Source organism: Geotrypetes seraphini, chromosome 10, assembly GCF_902459505.1.
Source record: "Geotrypetes seraphini chromosome 10, aGeoSer1.1, whole genome shotgun sequence".
Taxonomy (NCBI): Eukaryota; Metazoa; Chordata; class Amphibia; order Gymnophiona; family Dermophiidae; genus Geotrypetes; species Geotrypetes seraphini.
In genome coordinates, this window is record NC_047093.1 from 128,964,508 (window position 1) to 128,985,277 (window position 20,770).

Here is a 20,770-nt window from a genome sequence, read left to right on the forward strand (position 1 = left end):
ATCACTGCTTTCATGACAGGCAAGCCTTATAGAAGTAAACTAAGTGGTCCAACCAGTAGGAACATAAGAACATCTATCCCAGTATTCTTAAACGGGTGGAGAAATTGACACGAATTGAACATAAGAATATCCATTCTGGGTCCATCTATCCCAGTATCCTGTTTCCACAGTGGCCAATCCAGGTCACAATTACCTGGCAAAAACCCAAATAATAGCAATTCCATGCTACCAATCCAAGGCAAGCAGTGGCTTCCTCCATGTCTGTCTCAATAGCAAACAATGGACTTTTCCTCCAGGAATTTGTTCAAACCTTTTTTAAACCCAGCTACATTAACCGCTCTTATCACATACTCTGGCAATGCGATCCAGAGCTTAACTATTCTCTGAGTGAAAAAATTCAAAATAAAACAATATTTTCTATCTGTCTCTGAGCATTTTATTTTCCATCATGTTGATCCGTTTCTCTTTTCTGCTTTCCTCTCTTCTGAACTAAACTAAACCTTAAGTTTATATACTGCATCCTCTCTATAAAGACAGAGCTCGGCATGGTTTACAAGAACTTTAAAATAAGGAAAAGGAAAAATAAAACCATAATAAGAATTAGTGATTATAAAGAGAGCAGAGAGATTTACATTTTTGAGAATAGCCAAGTTTTCAGATGTTTTCGGAATGATTGGAAGGAGCCCAGATTCCGCAGCTGGGTAGGAAGGTTATTCTAAAGCTCGGTGATTTTGAAGAAAAGAGATTTCCCTAATTTACCAGCATAGATAACGCCTTTTAATGAGGGGACAGATAGTTTAAGTTTTTGGATGGATCTGGAAGCATCAGGTCTCGCAGAATTCCAAGATAGTGGAATTGAAATTGCAACTGTTTAAATCTGATCTTTGATGTTTGTATAAATGATTTTCTTTTAGTTCTGGTTTGTATTGTACATGTATTTCCTTATATTCAATAAAAATAATTTAAATATAAATCTAGATTTTAGCAAAGCCTTTGACAGTGTTCCACACAGACGTCTAATAAACAAACCGAGTGTCCTTGGGATGGGTCCCAAAGTGACAGGCTGGGTCAGGAACTGGTTGAGTGGAAGGCGACGGAGGGTAGTAATCAATGGAGATCGCTCTGAGGAAAGGGATGTTACCAGTGCTGTGCTTCAAGGTTCTGTTCCTGGGCCTCTTCTTTTTAACATTTTTATAAATGATATTGCTGAAGGGTTGTCGGGTAAGATTTGCCTCTTTGCTGATGATACCAAAATGTGCAATAAAGTAGACACGCCGGATGGTGTAAATAAATGAAGAAAGACCTGGTGAAGCTTGAAGAAGGTCTGAAATTTGGTAGCTAAAATTTAATGCTAAGAACTGCAAGGTCAAGGCTGCAAAAACCAGAGGGAACGGTACAGTTTAGGGGGTGAAGAACTTATGTGCACGACGGAAGAGGGGGACTTGGGTGTGATTGTATGTGATAATGTTAAGGTGGCCAAACAGGTTGAAAAGGTGATGGCGAAAGCTAGAAGGATGCTAGGTTGCATAGGGAGAGGTACGGCCAGTAGGAAAAAAAGGGGTATTGATGCCTCTATATAAGACTCTTTTGAGACCTCATTTAGAATATTGTGTACAATTCTGGGGGCCGCACCTTCAAAAAGATGTAAAAAGGATTGAGTCGGTCCAAAAGAAGGCTACAAAAATGGTATGTGGTCTTCGTGATAAGGTGTATGGGGACAATCTGTATACTTTGGAGGAAAAGCGGGAGAGGGGAGATATGATAGAAGTGTTTATATACCTACCTAATATAAATGTGCACGAGTCGAGTCTCTTTCATTTGAAAGGAAACTCTGCAATGAGAGGGCATAGGATGAAGTTAAGAGGTGATAGTCTCCGTTGTAATCTGAGGAAATACTTTTTTTCCAGAAAGGGTAGTAGATGCATGGAACAGTCTCCCAGAAGAGGTGGCGGAAACAGACTGTGTCTGAATTCAAGAGGGCCTGGGAAAGAAAGCGATAATGCTTACTGTGGATGGGCAGACTAGATGGGCCATTTGGCCTTTATCTGGCGTCATGTTTCTATGTTAATTAACCTGGAACCACAACCCTCAGAATTTTGTGATTCTGGACATGTTATGTCAGGCATCAATGATATACATCTTGGTTTAATGGGTTCGATATTATTATTATTATTACGCCAGTTCATTCATCTGCCACTCCCCTTTTCCACCCCAAATATTCTGTGACATGCTTCTTCTCAGGAGGCACCAGCCCAATGTCCTGTGCCTGGATAAGCTCCCTGTTTAATAGTTAGCATTGCGAACAGAAACGAGTTAGGTGTAGTGGAAATACTAAGCAAATACCTCAGCGGGACAGAATTGGCCCATCAGAATTCCCAAATATCGATTCATTTTTTTTTTTTTTAATCCATTTAATCAAGGAAATACCCTTTCTAAAAATACGTAACAGCATGATGTTCTTCCGAGAAACTGTACTATTCTCCAAACTCCAGGAGCGTCGGGTGCACATTCCCATCCCTTCTGCATAGGCTCCCACCGCCCTGAAGACCTGGTGCCACTGCTGTCCAGCCCAGGGAAGCTTTTAGCCTCATTAGCTAAGAGACAGTGATGTGGTGACAGGTCAAAAACGCGCAAGACAATTGCGCGCAGACAAAATAGCGCAGACAAATAAGCGCAAAGACAATTGCGCGCAAGACAATTCAGTGCAGCGACAACTCAGCGCAAGACAATTGAGCGCAGTGACAACTCAGCGCAAGACAATTGAGCGCAAGACAACTCAGCGCAAGACAACTCAGCGCAAGACAACTCAGCGCGCCACTAGAGGCCGCTTGACCATTGGAGGATACGCGCACGTACAGCACGTGAACACGTCATCACGTCAACGTGTGTTATGTATGATTCCCTTGACTCTTTGCGTTTTCAACATAAATCACGTGAATGCATTTTCGTTACCATGGTTACGTTATCTCATGATATATATTCTCAGAACAGCATTTAAATACAAGTCACGTGAATGCATTTTCGTTACCATGGTTACGTTATCTCATGATATATATTCTCCGAACAGCATTTAAATACAAGTCACGTGAATGCATTTTCGTTACTATGGTTACGTTTCTACATTATATATGTCCTCCTTCCTTTCCCGCCTTCCTTTCGCTGCCTGACCGTGTCCGTTATAGGTAAAGATCTGGTTTTGCTGGTACTTGATCTATAACGAATATTTGTCTTGCGCGGATTTTTCTCGCCTCTGGTGAGAGCGAACGTCCACATTTCTTCATTTACAGGTATGTTTATATTTACGCTTCACGCGCAAGAAAAGGGAGGGGGTATGATCATAAAACTCAGCGCAATTGATTATCAAGTTTATATAGGGTATGTTGATATTTACATTTTCAGTTCTTGTCTTGCGCGCAATTGTCTATGAACCAGTTTATATAGGGTATGTTGATATTTACGCGCAATTGTCTATGAACCGCGATTTGGTCCCGTATCTAAACGCACAGGTCCTTAAAAATCCGCGTTCTGCGCCACTTTTCGGGTCCCATTTAAATTTAGTCCCATTTAGTCTCTGGCTCTGACAGAGCTGTATGATAATTTAACTCTGAAGGATCCTAATGCTTTCCCTTCCCCATGCTAGGATCCGTCAGAGTTAAATTCCCATACGGTGCCGGGTCACACAGGAATATTCGAAGTCTCCATCCCTCTCTGGATTAGTTAACGAATGAATCCAGTCCACCTTTTATCCCCACTGAATGCCAAGTTGATTGTCTCAAGAAAAAGCAGTGGACAATTAGAACAAGTCTCTGCATGCAATGGGATAAAATTCAGGACTGAATCAGTTTGGTCGACCTAGGATGGAGCAGCAAATCATTTGAGACTCGCTAGACCAGCCCTCAGGATGGCTACTGAAACAGCATGTGCTGTGCAGAAGCTGTGGAGTCTTCCCTAAAGGCTGGTAAGCGAACCCAGGCCTACCAAATTTCCCAGTTCCAGGCTGGAGCCTTTTTGGCCAGTCTTGGTTCTGAACTTCCATCCTAAAGCACTATGGGATTCGTAGCCCCTGGATTTACCCACTGAACTTTGTGCTGAAAATCAAAGACATCAAGGATAAGGCTGTCAGAAACCCAGAACTGACCTATGATCTCCCTTCTGGATCTGGGCAATTTGGCAGTTGTGGTACTTTGCATCCAAAATGCATGTCTCTAAGATCTTAGAAGCAAGGAGTTAAAATCCTGAATATTTGTCATCCTTCTACTGCCCTTTGTATGTTTTAATAGATAAGCGAGAGGTAAAAATAAATTCCAGAATGTTTAAGTTAGAAGACCTCAAGCTAGCTGGCCAGTCTGAGGAGGAACAGATGAAGGTAGGGTGCAGTAAACGGTTGCTGTAAATTTATACCAATGATTAAGCGATTATACCTGTATTCTGAGGAATGACCACAGGAGGACAGTGCTGAGCTATTAAATATAGTTCTTTCTAATGTAATTGGCGCCCTCACGTGGCGCTATCCAGAATAGCACCTATAAATCTAAGATTTGAAATTCAGCGCAAAATTTCTTTATATGCATTTTGTTCTATTTATATATTTATTTGGTTGCTTAGCCCATCCTCCCAAAAGAGCCCAGAATGGGTTACAGATCAGCATAAATAGTAAAATTAAATAACAGCATAGCACAGACAGATACTCTCACAAAGAATTATCTTAATTTTCCTGGTAACAGCATTTTAGACGCATTCAGCTAACAATTTAGAAGTCAGAGTCTATAATTGCAGTCCAGTTCATGTGAAAATAAAAATGTTTACTGCTTTTCTGAAGTTTGATAATTTTTTTAAAGAGTTGCCCAGTGTATTCAGTGCCAAGACAAGAAATACAGAAATCAAGGAGTCTGGGGAAGCCCAGTTCAGCGATACGCAACCACCAACTACTATGACAGGAGGTTGTTGTGAGGTTTTTTTTGTTGTTTTTTTAAGAGCAGCTTTGAGAAGCATCTATCTGTGAGATTTTACATATAGGGATCCTGCATTGAGGCAAGGGAGTGCAGTAGGTGAATCCCAGAGGTCTCTCCAAGCCACATCTTTCTCTGAGACTAGAATAAATCTAGATTTTAGCAGGAATTAGTTTCAAGTTTATTTAAAATTTCATATACTACCCAATCGGTCTTCTAGGCGGTGTACACTGTCTTAAAAACATATTTGAGATAATACATCATTTAAAATAATAATAGTTATTAAAAAACAGCCATATTTGCAAGATTTGCATCCAAAGGGCCGTAGTGCGGTATTGAGATGGGTGCCCGGATAGTTGGGCTGGGAGAGTACTGGCGAGTATTGGTGGGGAGTACCTTTGGGTGGGTGGGGGGTTTGGGGTGGGATTGAGGGGTATGGGTAGGTTCTGGGATTTTGCTATGGACAGGGTACGGGGGATTCAGTTGGGGGGGAGTGGTGTGGCATCCTCGGGGCTCATCAGAGTCCAGGGCCTCGGGGTGCCTTTCCGCTCTCCTTCCCATGCACGCTTTCAGTGGTGTGTGAGGGGGGGGGGGGTTGGTTGCTATTCCTCTTGTTTTGTCCTTGTACGTTATACTAGTTATCTGATGCATATTTGTTTTGTATTGAGCGCCTTTCGGGGTGCCTTGCTATTGTGTTTTGTTGTTTGCATCAATAGAAATTGTTTGAACCTAAAAACAAACAGAAACAAAAAAGGGAAACAGGGTAGAGCTACAATTCTCAAGTACAAAGAAACAACATATAGGGGAAAAACAAAAGGAGGGGTGTCAAAAGGTAGAATAAAACAATGTAGCCCTGAAAAGGACATTTAGGTCTCGAAAGCATCAAGAAAAAGAAATGTATATCTTCTTTGATTCTACACAGTTAACTAAAGGCTCCTTTTATCAAGGTGTGCTACGGGGCAAGCCAAAAAACTAATGCCTCGTCAATGCAGGCGTTAGCAGCTAGCGTGGCAGGTGGTTTAACGTGTGGTACTCCGTGCATTATACCCCTACCACACCTTGATAAAAGGAGCCTAAGTTTATTGTGGATCATGGAGTGGTGATATCGAGCACCCCTACCAGTAGCCAAGTATAATGCTCATATTTAGGAATTTGGGGGTCCATGTCAGGCAGTCTTTCTTTCTTTTTCCTTTTTTTTTTATTTTGATGAAGTAAATAATATCCGACTTTTTGTAACTCCTTCTAATCTAATCTAATCTAATCCTTAGGTTTGTATACCGCATCATCTCCACGTTCGTAGAGCTCGACGCGGTTTACAGTAGGAGAAATAGGAAGGAACCACAGCAGAGGGTTAGAGGTAGAAGTGGGAAGAAAATTTAGAGGACTTGGGATGCCAAGATAGAAGAGTTTCCTTGATTCCTAAGTTGGAGGGAGACTTACATTTTTTGAGAAAAGCCAGGTTTTCAGATGTTTGCGGAAAACTTGGAGAGAGCTCAAGTTCCGAAGAAGGGAGGTAAGGTTGTTCCAGAGCTCAGTGATTTTGAAGTGGAGGGAGGTCCCTAGCTTTCCTATAAATTCTACTTTAAGGAGAGGGTGGTGGATGCCTGGTATGCGCTCCCGAGAGAGGTGGTGGAGAGTAAAACTGTGACTGAGTTCAAAGAAGCGTGGGATGAACACAGAAGATTTAGAATCAGAAAATAATATTAAAGATTGAACTAGGCCAGTTACTGGGCAGACTTGTACGGTCTGTGTCTGTGTATGGCCGTTTGGTGGAGGATGGGCTGGGGAGGGCTTCAATGGCTGGGTGGGTGTAGATGGGCTGGAGTAAGTCTTAACAGAGATTTCGGCAGTTGGAACCCAAGCACAGTACCGGGTAAAGCTTTGGATTCTCGCCCAGAAATAGCTAAGAAGAAAAAAAAAATTTTAATTGAATCAGGTTGGGCAGACTGGATGGACCATTCGGGTCTTTATCTGCCGTCATCTACTATGTTACTATGTGTGGGAAATGCCTTTTAGCGAGGGGAAGGATAGTTTTAATTTGTAGAAGGATCTGGTGGTATTAGGGTTTGAGGAATTCCAAGAAAGAGGGATAAAGGGAGGGAGGATACCATATAGGATTTTGAAAGATTGATTCTCCAAAGACTGTGGACTAATGTACTGTAGAAAGATATTAGAGTTTCCTTTGTACTTACTAGGAATTTGCTTCCAGTGATATTGTTTATTTCCAAAGAAGCTGGGGTTCAAATCCTGCTTTCCCACAAACACTTTTCATGACTTTGAGGAAGCAGCCTGTCATTGCCTCAAACACAATTTCAGTGGTGAGCACATTTGGACAGGAAAATGACTCATGTACTTGAAGATAACGCACCTAGAATTTGGCTTCCAAAAAGGCAAACTATACATCTAAAATATACAAATCTAACTTTCAATATCCAAAACATCAACTTTTCACTGGCTATTCACTGGAGACCCTATATCTGTATTTCATTCCTCAGTCCCAGTTCTACTGTCTAACAAGGCCCTTTGCTACTTCCCGATGATATCAGCTAATTGCAAGTCTCAAACCCGTTTAATGATGCCCAGAGCAATCAACAAAGCAATTACAATTAGTGTCACTAAATTTTTAGTGCATTGGAAGTTACTGATTTGAGTAAACTGCATCTCAAGTATATTATAGACACAGTCACGAGATCCTGTCCATCAGTTCTCATTCAATTTCCACGGCTTACGCACCACAATGAACGAAATCTCCAGCTCAAAGATACTGAACAAGGTACGGCAATTCTTTTACACTCAGTCTATAGCAATGAGAAAGCTTTGAGGACATGAATTTAACTAGGAGGTACTAGTGGGGATAGTGGCGGGCAAAAATCACTTCCTGCAAGCATTTCAACAATTGTGAATAGAAAGAGAGCAAGCTTATCGCTCAATGTCTCATCAAAGAACAGCCTTTAGCAGTCTACTCACAGGGCTCCTTTTACTAAGGCGTGCTAGCATTTTTAGCGCACGCAACCTGGCTAGAACTAACGCCAGCTCAATGCTGGCGTTAGCGTCTAGCGCCCGCGGCAATGTAGCATGCGCCATTCCACGCGTTAATGCCCTAAAACAGCTTCATAAAAGGAGCCCATGACGTACCAGGATTCAGTTTTCCTCACGTTGCCGACTGTACGCCTTTCTCAGTAGGCATCACTAGTAAGAGCGAGAGGTTTATGTAAGACATTTTTAATCTAACCATTATCTCAATTCTGGGCAGAATACAAAAATAGAACAAAGTAAAGGGAGCAGAAGCCCCACGTAAAATCCAACAAAGCGAGAACAAGTGGGGAGTGGGATAGAACACGTCAACCTTGGGGCAAATAATCTTTTATTTCTAGAAATTCAAAATAAATTCAGAAGCACATGAATAAAAGCACATGTATGAAAGTCCTATGGATGTGATATCCTTATATTGAAAGGATTTGTAATTGTAATTTGTAATTTATTTCTTATATACCGCTACATCCGTTAGGTTCTAAGCGGTTTACAGAAAATATACATTAAGATTAGAAATAAGAAAGGTACTTGAAAAATTCCCTTACTGTCCCGAAGGCTCACAATCTAACTAAAGTACCTGGAGGGTAATAGAGAAGTGAAAAGTAGAGTTAGAGGAAAAATAAAAATAAAATAAACATTTTAACAAGACAGCATTGATCTAAATACTTTGGAAGGTAGAAGAGAGGAGAGAAAGGAATAGAAGCAGAAGGGGGAGCCGTTGAACAGTAGAATTCTGGAGAAATTTAAATGATAGAAATAGAACAAAACAAAGACAAAAGGCAAAACAATAGATAAGATTAAAGATAAATCATAAGCTGGAAAGAAAAAGGATCTAGCCGATGACCTGACACGGGCCTTGTTTTGGCCCTCAGGTGGAGGCCTACCTCAGGGGTGTATCTATTGGACTGAAAAGAATACCGCTGCGAAGTTGAGTTGTGGAAAAAGCTAATTCGACCATGTGACTCCTTTGCTTTTGAGCCTTCATTGGCTCCCGGTTCATCTCAGGATTCATTTTAAATGTATATGCATTACTTTCAAAATTTTATATGGTATTTTTGTTCCTCTGCTATGGAACGTTTACAGATTTTCCTATGCAAGAGGCATTCAACAATTTAAACTTTCTCTTCCTTCAAGGAAAGAAATTAAAGGAGTCAAAAACTTTAGCCTTTCTTTGGCTTTTAAATTTTCTCCATTATGGAATGAACTCCCTTTAACTTTGAGATGTGCTAGTCCTTTCCAAATCTTCCGCAAAATCTTTAAAAACTTTTCTATTTGCTAAACGTTTTGAAAATTAATCTCCTTGCAATTTTAGCATATTTTTCATAATTATTGTTAACCGAGTCGAGCTTCCTCTGGTTGATGACCTGGTATATAAAGCTAAGTTTTAGTTTAGTTTAGAATACACTTAACGTGAATAAAAACTCCATAATTCAAATCAAAATAAATTGAAAGTATACGAATGATATCATTAAAAGTATAATATCAAATGGCATGAAAGTATAATGAAACAACAATATCAAAAAGGTAAAACAAATTAAAAATGTCAACAAAGCATGGGAATTCAATGGACATCGTAAACATAGTGAACATGAAGCGAGGAACAGTCCAATAAATATAATTGTATAAATCTCAAGGATAATAAATAAGACTGTATAAGAACATAAGACTAGCCATACTGGGTCAGACCAATGGTCCATCAAGCCCAGTAGCCCATTCTCACAGTGGCCAATCCAGGTCACTAGTACCTGGCCAAAACCCAAGGAGCAGTAGTATTCCATGCTACCGATCCAGGGCAAGCAGTGGCTTCCTCCTGTCTTTCTCAATAACAGACTATGGACTTTTCCTCCAGGAGCTTGTCCAAACCTTTCTTAAAACCAGCTACACTATCCGCTCTTACCACATCCTCTGGCAACGTGTTCCAGAGCTTAACTATTCTCCGAGTGAAAAAAATTTCCTCCTACTGGTTTTAAAAATATTTCCCTGTAACTTCGAGTGTCCCCTAGTCTATGTTATTTTTGACGGAGTGAGAAATCGATCCACTTGTACCTGTTCTACTCCACTCAGGATTTTGTAGACTTCAATCATATCCCCCCCCAGCCGTCTCTTTTCCAAGCTGAAGAACCCTAACCGTTTTAGTCTTTCCTCATACGAGAGGAGTTCCATCCCCTTTACCATCTTGGTTGCTCTTCTTTGAACCTTTTCTAGCGCCACGATATCTTTCTTGAGATAAGGAGACCAGAATTGAACGCAATACTCCCGATGAGGTCGCACCATGGAGCGATACAGAGGCAATATGACATTCTTAGTCTTGTTAACCATCCCTGCTTTTTTTGGCCGCCACTGCACATTGTGGAGGGGGCAAGAAAACCTAGAGGAAAAGCGGGGAAGTGGGGTGGCAGAAATGTGGGGAAGCTGAAACCTACGAGGGTAAAGGCTGAGGGCAAAGCAGAAGTACAGGGAACAGGAGAGGCGGCCCAGGTGAATGCAGAGGTGGAGAAAAAAAAACAACGGGACCTGCGGTGCTTATACGCAAATGCAAGAAGCCTCATGGCCAAGATGGGTGAACTAGAGGTCGTGGCCAAGGGGGAAGACCTAGATATAATTGGAATTACAGAAACATGGTGGACAGAGCAGAATCAATGGGATGTGGCGCTACCGGGGTACAAGCTCTACAGGAGAGACAGGACCCACAAGAAGGGGGGAGGCATAGCACTATATATAAAAGACTCTATCTACTCGGTCAGGATGGATATGGCAACAAAGGCAGAAGGGCTGGAATCGCTATGGGTCAAATTGCCGGGAAACAAGGGTGCAGACATAAAACTGGGGCTGTATTATCGCCCACCTGGTGCGCCGGAAGGAGTCGGACACGACTTGGAAGCTGAACTGAGACAGGAGTGCAGGACTGGAAGTGTAACAGTGATGGGGGACTTCAACTACCCGGGGATAGACTGGAGTACGGGTCACTCCAACTGCACTAGGGAAACAGGATTTGTAGAAGCTGTGAGGGACTGCTTTATGGAGCAACTGATCAGGGAACCGACGCGGGGGAGTGCTACTCTTGACCTCATCCTGAACGGATTAGGAGGGCCTGCAAGAGGGGTAGAAGTGGGAGGACCACTAGGCAACAGTGACCACAATGCGATCAGATTCACTTTAGAAAGGGGGACACCCATAGTAAGGAGGACCGCAACAACTGCGCTCAACTTCAAGAAGGGGAACTATGTTGCTATGAGGGAAATGGTGGGGAGGAAGCTCAGAAACATCTTTAGGATGGAGACTGTGGAAAGCGCCTGGACCCTATTCAGGGACACCCTGCAGGAAGCACAAAAAAAGTACGTCCCCAGTTTCAGGAAAGGCTGCAAGAACAAGCGGTCAAAGGACCCGATTTGGATCTCAGCAGAAGTAAAGAGGGCAATAAACGACAAAAAAGTATCCTTCCGGAGATGGAAAAAGGATCCAACGGAGGAGAATCACCAGGCGCACAGGAAATGCCAAAAAGAATGCCACCGAGAGGTTAGAAAAGCAAAAGGGAAATACGAAGAGGGGCTGGCCAGGGAGGCGAAAAACTTCAAGGCATTCTTCAGTTACGTAAAGGGGAAACGACCAGCGAGAGAGGAGGTGGGGCCGTTGGACGATGGGGATAGGAGGGGAGTGATTAAAGAGGATAAAGAGGTAGCTGAGAGGCTGAACACGTTCTTCTCGTCGGTTTTCACGAGAGAAGACACATCTAATATACCGGACTCAGAGGAGCTCATGAGTGGGGAACAGGCTGAGAAATTGGAGCATATAGAGGTAAGTAAGGAGGATGTCCTCAAACAGATAGACAGGTTAAAATGCGGCAAATCACCGGGTCCGGACGGGATCCACCCGAGGGTTCTGAAGGAGCTAAGACAAGAAATAGCGGGCACAATCCAGCATGTTTGTAACCTATCCTTGAAAACTGGAGAGGTACCGGAGGACTGGAAATTGGCGAATGTCACACCTATCTTCAAAAAGGGATCGAGGGGTGACCCCGGGAACTACAGGCCGGTGAGCCTGACTTCAATTATAGGGAAGATGGTGGAAGCTATGATAAAGGACGGCATTTGCGAGCACATTGAGAGAAATGGCCTACTGAGAACAAGCCAGCACGGATTCTGTAAGGGAAGGTCATGCTTAACGAACCTTCTGTACTTCTTTGAGGGAATAAGCAGTCGGGTGGACAATGGGGAACCCATCGACATCATTTACCTCGATTTTCAAAAGGCTTTCGACAAGGTGCCACATGAAAGGCTGCTTAGGAAGCTGTGGAACCACGGGGTGGGAGGGGATGTGCACCGATGGATAGAGCACTGGTTGTCGGGTAGACTGCAGAGGGTCGGAGTGAAGGGCCAATATTCTGACTGGCGGGGAGTCACGAGCGGTGTGCCGCAGGGATCGGTGCTGGGGCCGTTACTCTTCAACATATTTATCAATGATCTGGAAAAGGAGGCAAAGTGCGAGGTCATGCATATAGGGAAAAAAAAACCCGTTGTTCAACTACAAATTGGGGGGGGCATTGTTGGGAGAAAGCAGTCTTGAGAGAGACTTGGGAGTGCTGGTGGATGCATCACTGAAGCCATCTGCACAGTGCGCAGCGGCCTCAAAAAAAGCCAACAGAATGCTGGGCATCATAAAAAGGGGCATAACAACCAGGACGAGGGAAGTCATCTTGCCACTGTATCGAGCGATGGTGCGTCCGCATCTGGAATATTGCGTTCAATATTGGTCGCCGTACCTCAAGAAGGACATGGCGGTACTCGAGAGAGTCCAAAGGAGAGCAACGAAACTGGTAAGAGGGCTGGAACACTGCCCATATGCCGAGAGGTTGGATAGGCTGGGGCTCTTCTCTCTGGAAAAAAGGAGGCTCAGGGGTGATATGATAGAGACCTTCAAGATCATGAGGGGCATAGAGAGGGTGGATAGGGACAGATTCTTCAGGCTGAAGGGGACAACAGGTACGAGGGGGCATTCGGAGAAACTGAAGGGAGATAGGTTCAAAACGAATGCAAGGAAGTTTTTTTTCACCCAAAGGGTCGTGGACACTTGGAATGCGCTACCGGAGGACGTGATTGGGCAGAGTACGGTACAAGGATTCAAACAGAGACTGGACGGATTCCTGAGGGATAAAGGGATCGTGGGATACTGAGAAAGCTAACCAGAAAATAAGTATAGAAACCCGACCAGGTCGTGCATGTGCAAGACCGGAGGGCTAGGACTTTGATGGGAAGATAGGACGCAATAGGAAACCAAGGTGGCATGGGGGCCCCTTCTGGTGATTTGGACAGGTCGTGACCTGTTTGGGCCGCAGCGGGAGCGGACTGCTGGGCAGGATGGACCTATGGTCTGACCCGGCGGAGGCACTGCTTATGTTCTTATGTTATGTTCTTGTGTGGAAGGTTTCGTCGTATTGTCTACAATGGAACCCAGATCCTTTTCTTGGGCACTAACTTACTTTGGAGAACAGCATGCAACAAAATAAACTGAACTAATCTACATGGCAAGTGAAATCATACAACAAAATGAAATAAATCTAATGTGATCTACATGAAGAATAAAATCGTACGCAAACTTACAAATACACACAATTGTGTGATTTGTTTGTAAGTTTGCGTACGATTTTTATTCTTGGAGGCCAAAACATGGACCGTGTCGGGTCATCAGCTGGTTCCTTTCAATATAAGGATATCACGTCCATAGGACTTTGATACATGTGTTTTTATTCATGTGCTTCTGTGCTTATTTTGACTTTATAGAACTAAAAGATTGTTTGTCCCAAGATTGACGTGTTCTATCCCACCCCCCACTTGTTCTCTCTTTGCAGAATACAAAAATAACATCCAGAATAAATTAACATGATTTCATACAAATTAACACAGCATTCTCCCCCCCCCCCCACCCCGTTATTCCTCTTTCTTGGAATTCCTCTAACCCCAATTCCACCAGATCCACCCAAAAACTGAAACTCTCCTTTCCCTCTCTAAAAGGCATCTCCCTTGTAGGAAAACTAGGTTCCTCCCTCCCTTTTAGAATCCCTGAGCTCTGGAACAACCTTACCTCCCCTCTTAGGAATCTGAGCTCCCTCCATCTCTTCCGTAAACATCTGAAAACCTGGTTATTCTCAAAAATGTAACTCTGCCTCCCTCTCTGATTATTCTAGTCCTTTAAATTTCCTCTTCATCCTTCCCTCCTCTGGAGTTCCTTTCTACCCTAACTCCTGTTAACCGTGTCGAGCTTTGCGAATGTAGAGATGATGCAGTATATAAACCTAAGGTTTAGTTTAGTTTAGTCAAACAAAAATCATAAATAAAACACAATGAACGAATTTCAAATCACCATTAATACGCAGCTGTTATAAGCCAGTTGAAATATAGTAAATGCCTTTAACTTTTTACGAAATGGTAGATCTCTTTCAGTCTGAACTTCCAAGGGACATTTACCCTCTCTTTCACTGAGGTGCGTTAACCAATTAGCATGCTCTAATAGAATTAGTGCGCACCAAATGCCAGCACGTCCATAGACTAATATGCACGCTAATCAATTAGCGCACCTTAGCTAAAGAGGGCCTTAGTCCCCAGTTTAGGTTTGAAACAGCAATGCCCCAGTCCTCCGTAGCAGTTAATTTAACAAGCATGCCCGTTTGGCAGTGGACTAAGAGCTAGATTCACAAAGCAACCTTTTGCGACCCGATTTCCCTCCGACCCGATTCACTAACCTCTGTCCCGATCATCCTCCGATCCGCGCATGCAAATGAGGGGGGAACGGCATTCAAATGCAAAAAAGCAACACCGACTGTGCTGGCTGATCCAAAGTAAGCGACTGCTGAGAACAAATCGCTGAGGTCCTTGCCCTGATCTACTCTCTGCCCCGTCTCAGCCCTGATCTCTTGCCTCCCCTGGTCTGCTCTCTGCTCCGTCTCAGCCCTGATCTCCTGCCTCCCCTGATCTGCTCTCTGCCCCGTCTCAGCCCTGATCTCCTGCCTCCCCTGATCTCTCTCTGCCCCGTCTCAGCCCTGATCTCCTGCCTCCCCTGATCTGCTCTCTGCCCCGTCTCAGCCCTGATCTCCTGCCTCCCCTGATCTGCTCTCTGCCCCGTCTCAGCCCTGATCTCCTGCTTCCCCTGATCTCTCTCTGCCCCATCTCAGCCCTGATCTCCTGCCTCCCCTGATCTGCTCTCTGCCCCGTCTCAGCCCTGATCTCTTGCCTCCCCTGATCTGCTCTCTGCTCCATCTCAGCCCTGATCTCCTGACTCCCCTGATCTGCTCTCTGCCCCGTCTCAGCCCTGATCTCTTGCCTCCCCTGATCTGCTCTCTGCCCCATCTCAGCCCTGATCTCCTGACTCCCCTGATCTGCTCTCTGCCCCGTCTCAGCCCTGATCTCCTGCCTCCCCTGATCTGCTCTCTGCCCTGTCTCAGCCCTGATCTCCTGCCTCCCCTGATCTCTCTTTGCCCCGTCTCAGCCCTGATCTCCTGCCTCCCCTGATCTGCTCTCTGCCCTGTCTCAGTCCTGATCTCCTGCCTCTCCTGATCTGCTCTCTGCCCCGTCTCAGCCCTGATCTCTTGCCTCCCCTGATCTGCTCTCTGCCCCATCTCAGCCCTGATCTCCTGCCTCCCCTGATCTGCTCTCTGCCCTGTCTCAGCCCTGATCTCCTGCCTCCCCTGATCTCTCTTTGCCCCGTCTCAGCCCTGATCTCCTGCCTCCCCTGATCTGCTCTCTGCCCTGTCTCAGTCCTGATCTCCTGCCTCTCCTGATCTGCTCTCTGCCCCGTCTCAGCCCTGATCTCTTGCCTCCCCTGATCTGCTCTCTGCTCCATCTCAGCCCTGATCTCCTGACTCCCCTGATCTGCTCTCTGCCCCGTCTCAGCCCTGATCTCCTGCCTCCCCTGATCTGCTCTCTGCCCCGTCTCAGCCCTAATCTCCTGCCTCCCCTGATCTGCTCTCTGCTCCGTCTCAGCCCTGATCTCCTGCCTTTCCCTACACTGCGAGCCCGTAGTTTTAACCCGCGGGTTTAAAACGGGTTAAAACCACAGGCTCGCTGAGCTGTTTAAAAGGGTTTTTTTTTAAAGTTGCAGGTCTTAGACGCATGCGCAGACCATCTACAGATGGTCTGCGCATGCGTCGGGATCGCTCTCTAGCGATCTGTGCGGTGGGGGGGGGGGGCATGTCAACGATCATCCCCATTTGCATGCAGGCCTTTTGTGGTGCCAATCAATTGGTAGCTTTCTAGATTCCTTGGACTGAATGGGCATTGTAGAAGGCTTCCACCGATTGGTTCCCTATACAAAATCGTGGTGAACAGTGTGCAAGTGGTGGAGATTGAGTGACTGCTTTGCACTTAGCTTATACTCCACTTTGCGGGTTTTTCCTGCTTCTACAGCCCAGCACTACAAAGAGAACTTTTTCAGATAAGTGTGATAACGATATTTATATTTATGCAGATTTGTCTATGTGGGTGTTGAACTTTGAAGGTACCCCTATTAGACAATGAGGTATTTTCTCCAATTTTTTGGTACAATTGGTGTTTGATTATATTGATGTGTGTAGTGCTGGGTGGATTATTGGATGTGTATTTCTGAAGACAGGGTTCCCTATCAAAACCAACAAATGGTCTCCAATGAATAGTCCATTGGGCTAAAAGAAATTTTTACCTTGAATTCACATACACTCAGAATTGTGTAATTCAGCCTAGGACCGACAACCCGACAACCAGCCTAGGACCCAACAGCCAAACCCACCACTGTGTATTGAATATATATACATTTTAAATAATCAGATATCACTTAAAAATAGTTTCAATGTGTGACTACATAAACATTTGCAGAAATTCAAAAAAAGTGCTAATGATCTCGACATTCTCATTCTCCCTTAAAAAAGCTCTACTTAAATAATACTTAAGTAGTAAAAGAAGTGGTGGGGGGTGTAAATTCTTAATTTAAAAAAGCCCCAACATCTAGGTAAAGAAAAATATGAATGGCAAATATTTTTGTGCATCATCCTTCTACAAATATTCCACTTTGACCTTTTTTTTTTTTCCTATTTGCAGTGATTTAAGAACATTTTCTTAGTTCTTTATTCTAATATTCCTTTTCTTTTTCTTTCCAGTTTCCAGTACCATTATTGGCCCCTGAAAAGAGTGAATACAAAACAATGTTGAATGACAGCAGGGTCACAGAATTCTTACTTTTGGGTCTCTCCAAGTATCCAGAGCTGCAGACTGAATTGTTTGCACTATTTCTGATCATTTATCTGATGACCTTGTTAGGTAATATTCTTATCATAACTGCAATTGCAGTAGACTCACGCCTCAAAACCCCAATGTACTTCTTTCTCGGCAATCTTTCTGTCCTGGAAATGTGCTACACGACGGTCACTGTCCCAAACATACTTGCAAATCTCCTGCGGAAGACAAACGCTATTTCGCCATCTGCATGTTTTGCTCAAGCTTATCTTTTCACTATGGGTGCAACCACAGAATGCAACATCCTAACCGTCATGGCTTACGACCGCTATGTTGCAATATGCATCCCCTTGCGCTACACACTTATTATGGGCAAGTGGGTTTGCCTGAGCTTGGCAGCTGGCTGTTGGATCATTGGCTTTCTGAACTGCATAGTGCAGACTTTCCCCATGACCTTGTTACCTTTCTGTGGACCCAACAGTGTGGATCGCTTGTACTGCGAGATCCAACCTCTGCTCAAGCTCTCCTGCACTGATGCCTATCTGAATAAAATACTGACCTCTGCTTCTGCTTCTTTCTTTGGGGTTTGCTGCTTGCTGCTCATCCTCGTTTCGTACATCTACATCACTATTGCCATCCTGAGGATTCCTTCAAAGGAGGCCAAACGCAAGACTTTCTCCACCTGTGCCTCTCATATAACGGTCGTCATTCTTTACTATGGAGCTCTAGTGTTCATGTATCTGAGGCCAACATCTAGTTCAACACATGAGGCAGACAGCGTGATTTCTACCATACCTCAAAAAGGACATGGCAATACTCGAGAGGGTCCAGAGGAGGGCAACGAGGATGATAAAGGGTATGGAGAACCTTTCATATGCCGAACGGTTAGACAGGCTGGGGCTCTTTACCCTGGAGAAGCGGAGACTGAGAGGGGACATGATAGAAACTTATAAAATCATGAAAGGCATAGAGGTGGAGAGGGACAGATTCTTTAGACTAGCAGGGACAACTAAAACAAGAGGTCATTCAGAAAAACTGAGAGGAGACAGATTCATAACGAATGCAAGGAAGTTCTTCTTCACTCAGAGGGTGGTGGACACCTGGAACGCGCTTCCCGGAGAGGTGATAGGACAGAATACAATTCTGGGGTTCAAAAAGGGACTGGATGACTTCCTGGAAGCGAAAGGGATAACAGGGTACAAATAGAGATTTACCTTACAGGACATTGAGTGAACAGGGTATGGGTATTTTAAGTTAGGTAGGGAACACTTTCAGGTCATGGACCTGGGGGGCCGCCGCGGGAGCGGACTGCCGGGCACGATGGACCCCTGGTCTGACCCGGCAGAGGCAACGCTTATGTTCTTATGTTCTATTGTATTGTGATTCCAGTGCTCAACCCTATAATATACAGCTTAAGAAACAAGGAGGTTAAGCGAGCCCTGAAGATGGCAATACAGAGATATATCTTAGGGACCTGCAAGAGAACCTTGTGACAAGAAGATCGCCCTACTATGAATATCACTGGAGAAAAAGATGGTCAGCAACGGTTGCATCGACGTCTGTACCTGATAAGTAGCCCAGGTTCTACCTCTCAACACAAAGTAATGATTTCTCTTTCTGGTGGTAAACGACATCACTAATAGCATTTGTCAGCTCCTTTTCTCTTCATTTCATGGGCAAGGTAGTTCCCAGAATACAGTAATTTACAGGGGTACATGTGCTTTTATAGATCTGTTGTAAGTGTTAATACTGCTTCTATAAGTAGGGACCACTTGATATGAACACTGAAGAAAACATTTTAATATTAAGCGTGAAAGGTGCTCGGTATATCAATGTTCTTCCCAAACAGGATATATTACTTCCCTAACATGCTTGCACCACAGAAATATCAGTCTTAATCAGTGGCGTAAGCAAGGGAGGTTGGCGCCCACCATCGCTGCTCCCATGAACTTCGCAAAATGTTCACCTGCAGCTCCTGTTGTGCTGGCAAACATTTCAAAAGGTACGCAGTAGGGTGAAGAGGAGAGGCACCAGTGCCGGCGCCCAAGGCCATCTACTTCCCTTTGCTAGAAACCTTTTACACACTATGTTAAACCACTAAGTCCTTTCTACTGCCTAGTTTCATTGTGACTTAAAACGTTTTAGTTGTGTGCTCAACATGGCTCACACATCAACAATCACAATGGAGAAATTGCACTTGGTTCAAATTAATTCCCCTTCTGGCTTCTGTTTCTGAACCTGAAAAAATGGCTATCTGGGAAGAAATTTTCTTCAAATTCTTCTATTATAGATGCTGTAAATAGCTATTTTTCTAGTTTAGACATTTTGTATTTTACTGAAGGCATGAAAGGTCTGGAAAAATGTTAAGAGCCGAGAGAGAAACAAGATGGCGTCTTGGTAGTAGGATGCGGTGACTGCAGCTCCTACTCGATATTAAAATTTTCTTAATAGCTCTGTGGAGCTTAACATTATGCCTAAAAGAAGAGGTAGAGTGGCGGTAGCGATCAGCAGCTTCTCGTCTTCGCCTCGGAGTGTGCCTGCAGAGCTAGACACACAGGAAGCATCGGCCTTATGGAGTGAAATCTCGCTCAGCCCCGTGGGACCAGGGCCTCCTTCGCATCTGAGTGAGGGGAATGCTGGCTGCAACACATACAGCGGTAATGCTGTCTACGGAGGTATCGGGCTTGCTGGCTCTCCAGGATTCTACAGCCGGGTTACCTACAGCGAAAGAGGCTATAGAAATTTCAGCAGAGCGAGGGGAACTGCCAACTCTTCAACTCCTCGAGAGACCTGCTGGAATTACACTGGAATCAATTTGGACTGCATTAGATTCCCTACATAAGGTATGTTTGGGAATCTCACCACTTGTGCAAAATCAAACTTTGAAAATACAAAAATTTGAAGAGGAGTTAAATCCCTAGAACAATCTGTTCAAGGAGTTCAGTCTTCTTTTATTTCAATTATTCAGGACAAATTGGTGCTTTTGAGGAAAATATGGAGAATTATACTAAACTGTTGAATTTAAGAATTTACAATGTCCCCAAAAGAGCCGTTTTATAAATATTTGAAAAAAGTCTTTAAATACCCTGAAGATGAGCTTCCTGCTCTACATAAAATATATTTTATACCCATTTCTGTTAAAAAAAACATTCCTCTTCAGAAGTTGTTCAATCTAATGCCGATTTGCTAAGTCCTATGGATCTATCAATAATTTTGGAGACTTCAGAAGAAGTAGTGGTCTGAAAAATACTTCTAGTGACATTTATATTTTTACAAGATAAGGAAGCGCTTCTTTGCCTATTTTTTAGGTTGAAATAAGTCTTTCTATATTTTCAGATGTCTCAAGAATGACACAAACAAGAAGGAAAAGATTCCTAGAACTGAAAGAAAATTTTAAAACCCTGGGGGCAAAATTTCAATTGTGTCATCCTTGTAAATGTGTGATTTACTTGGATCAGAATACCTATGTTTTATGAACCCTCCCAATTGAAGGGAAGGGAGTAATAATGCAGAGTTCCAAATGATCCTAATTTGATTCCTGTTAATTTCTTAAATCTTCTTAATTTTCCATGGTATGTGAATTGTTTCTCT

General features: G+C 43.8%; 1 protein-coding gene across 1 annotated transcript; it reads left to right on the forward strand.

Moving 5' to 3' along the window:
• The first annotated feature begins 3,918 nt into the window (after nt 1-3,918).
• Nucleotides 3,919-20,530, forward strand: LOC117368573 (olfactory receptor 13C8-like). The gene is made up of 4 exons (XM_033962304.1): nt 3,919-3,958; nt 4,281-4,366; nt 17,104-17,958; nt 20,516-20,530. Exons 1-4 carry the CDS (start codon nt 3,919-3,921, stop codon nt 20,528-20,530), a joined length of 996 nt encoding a protein of 331 aa, XP_033818195.1.
• The last annotated feature ends 240 nt before the right edge of the window (nt 20,531-20,770 follow it).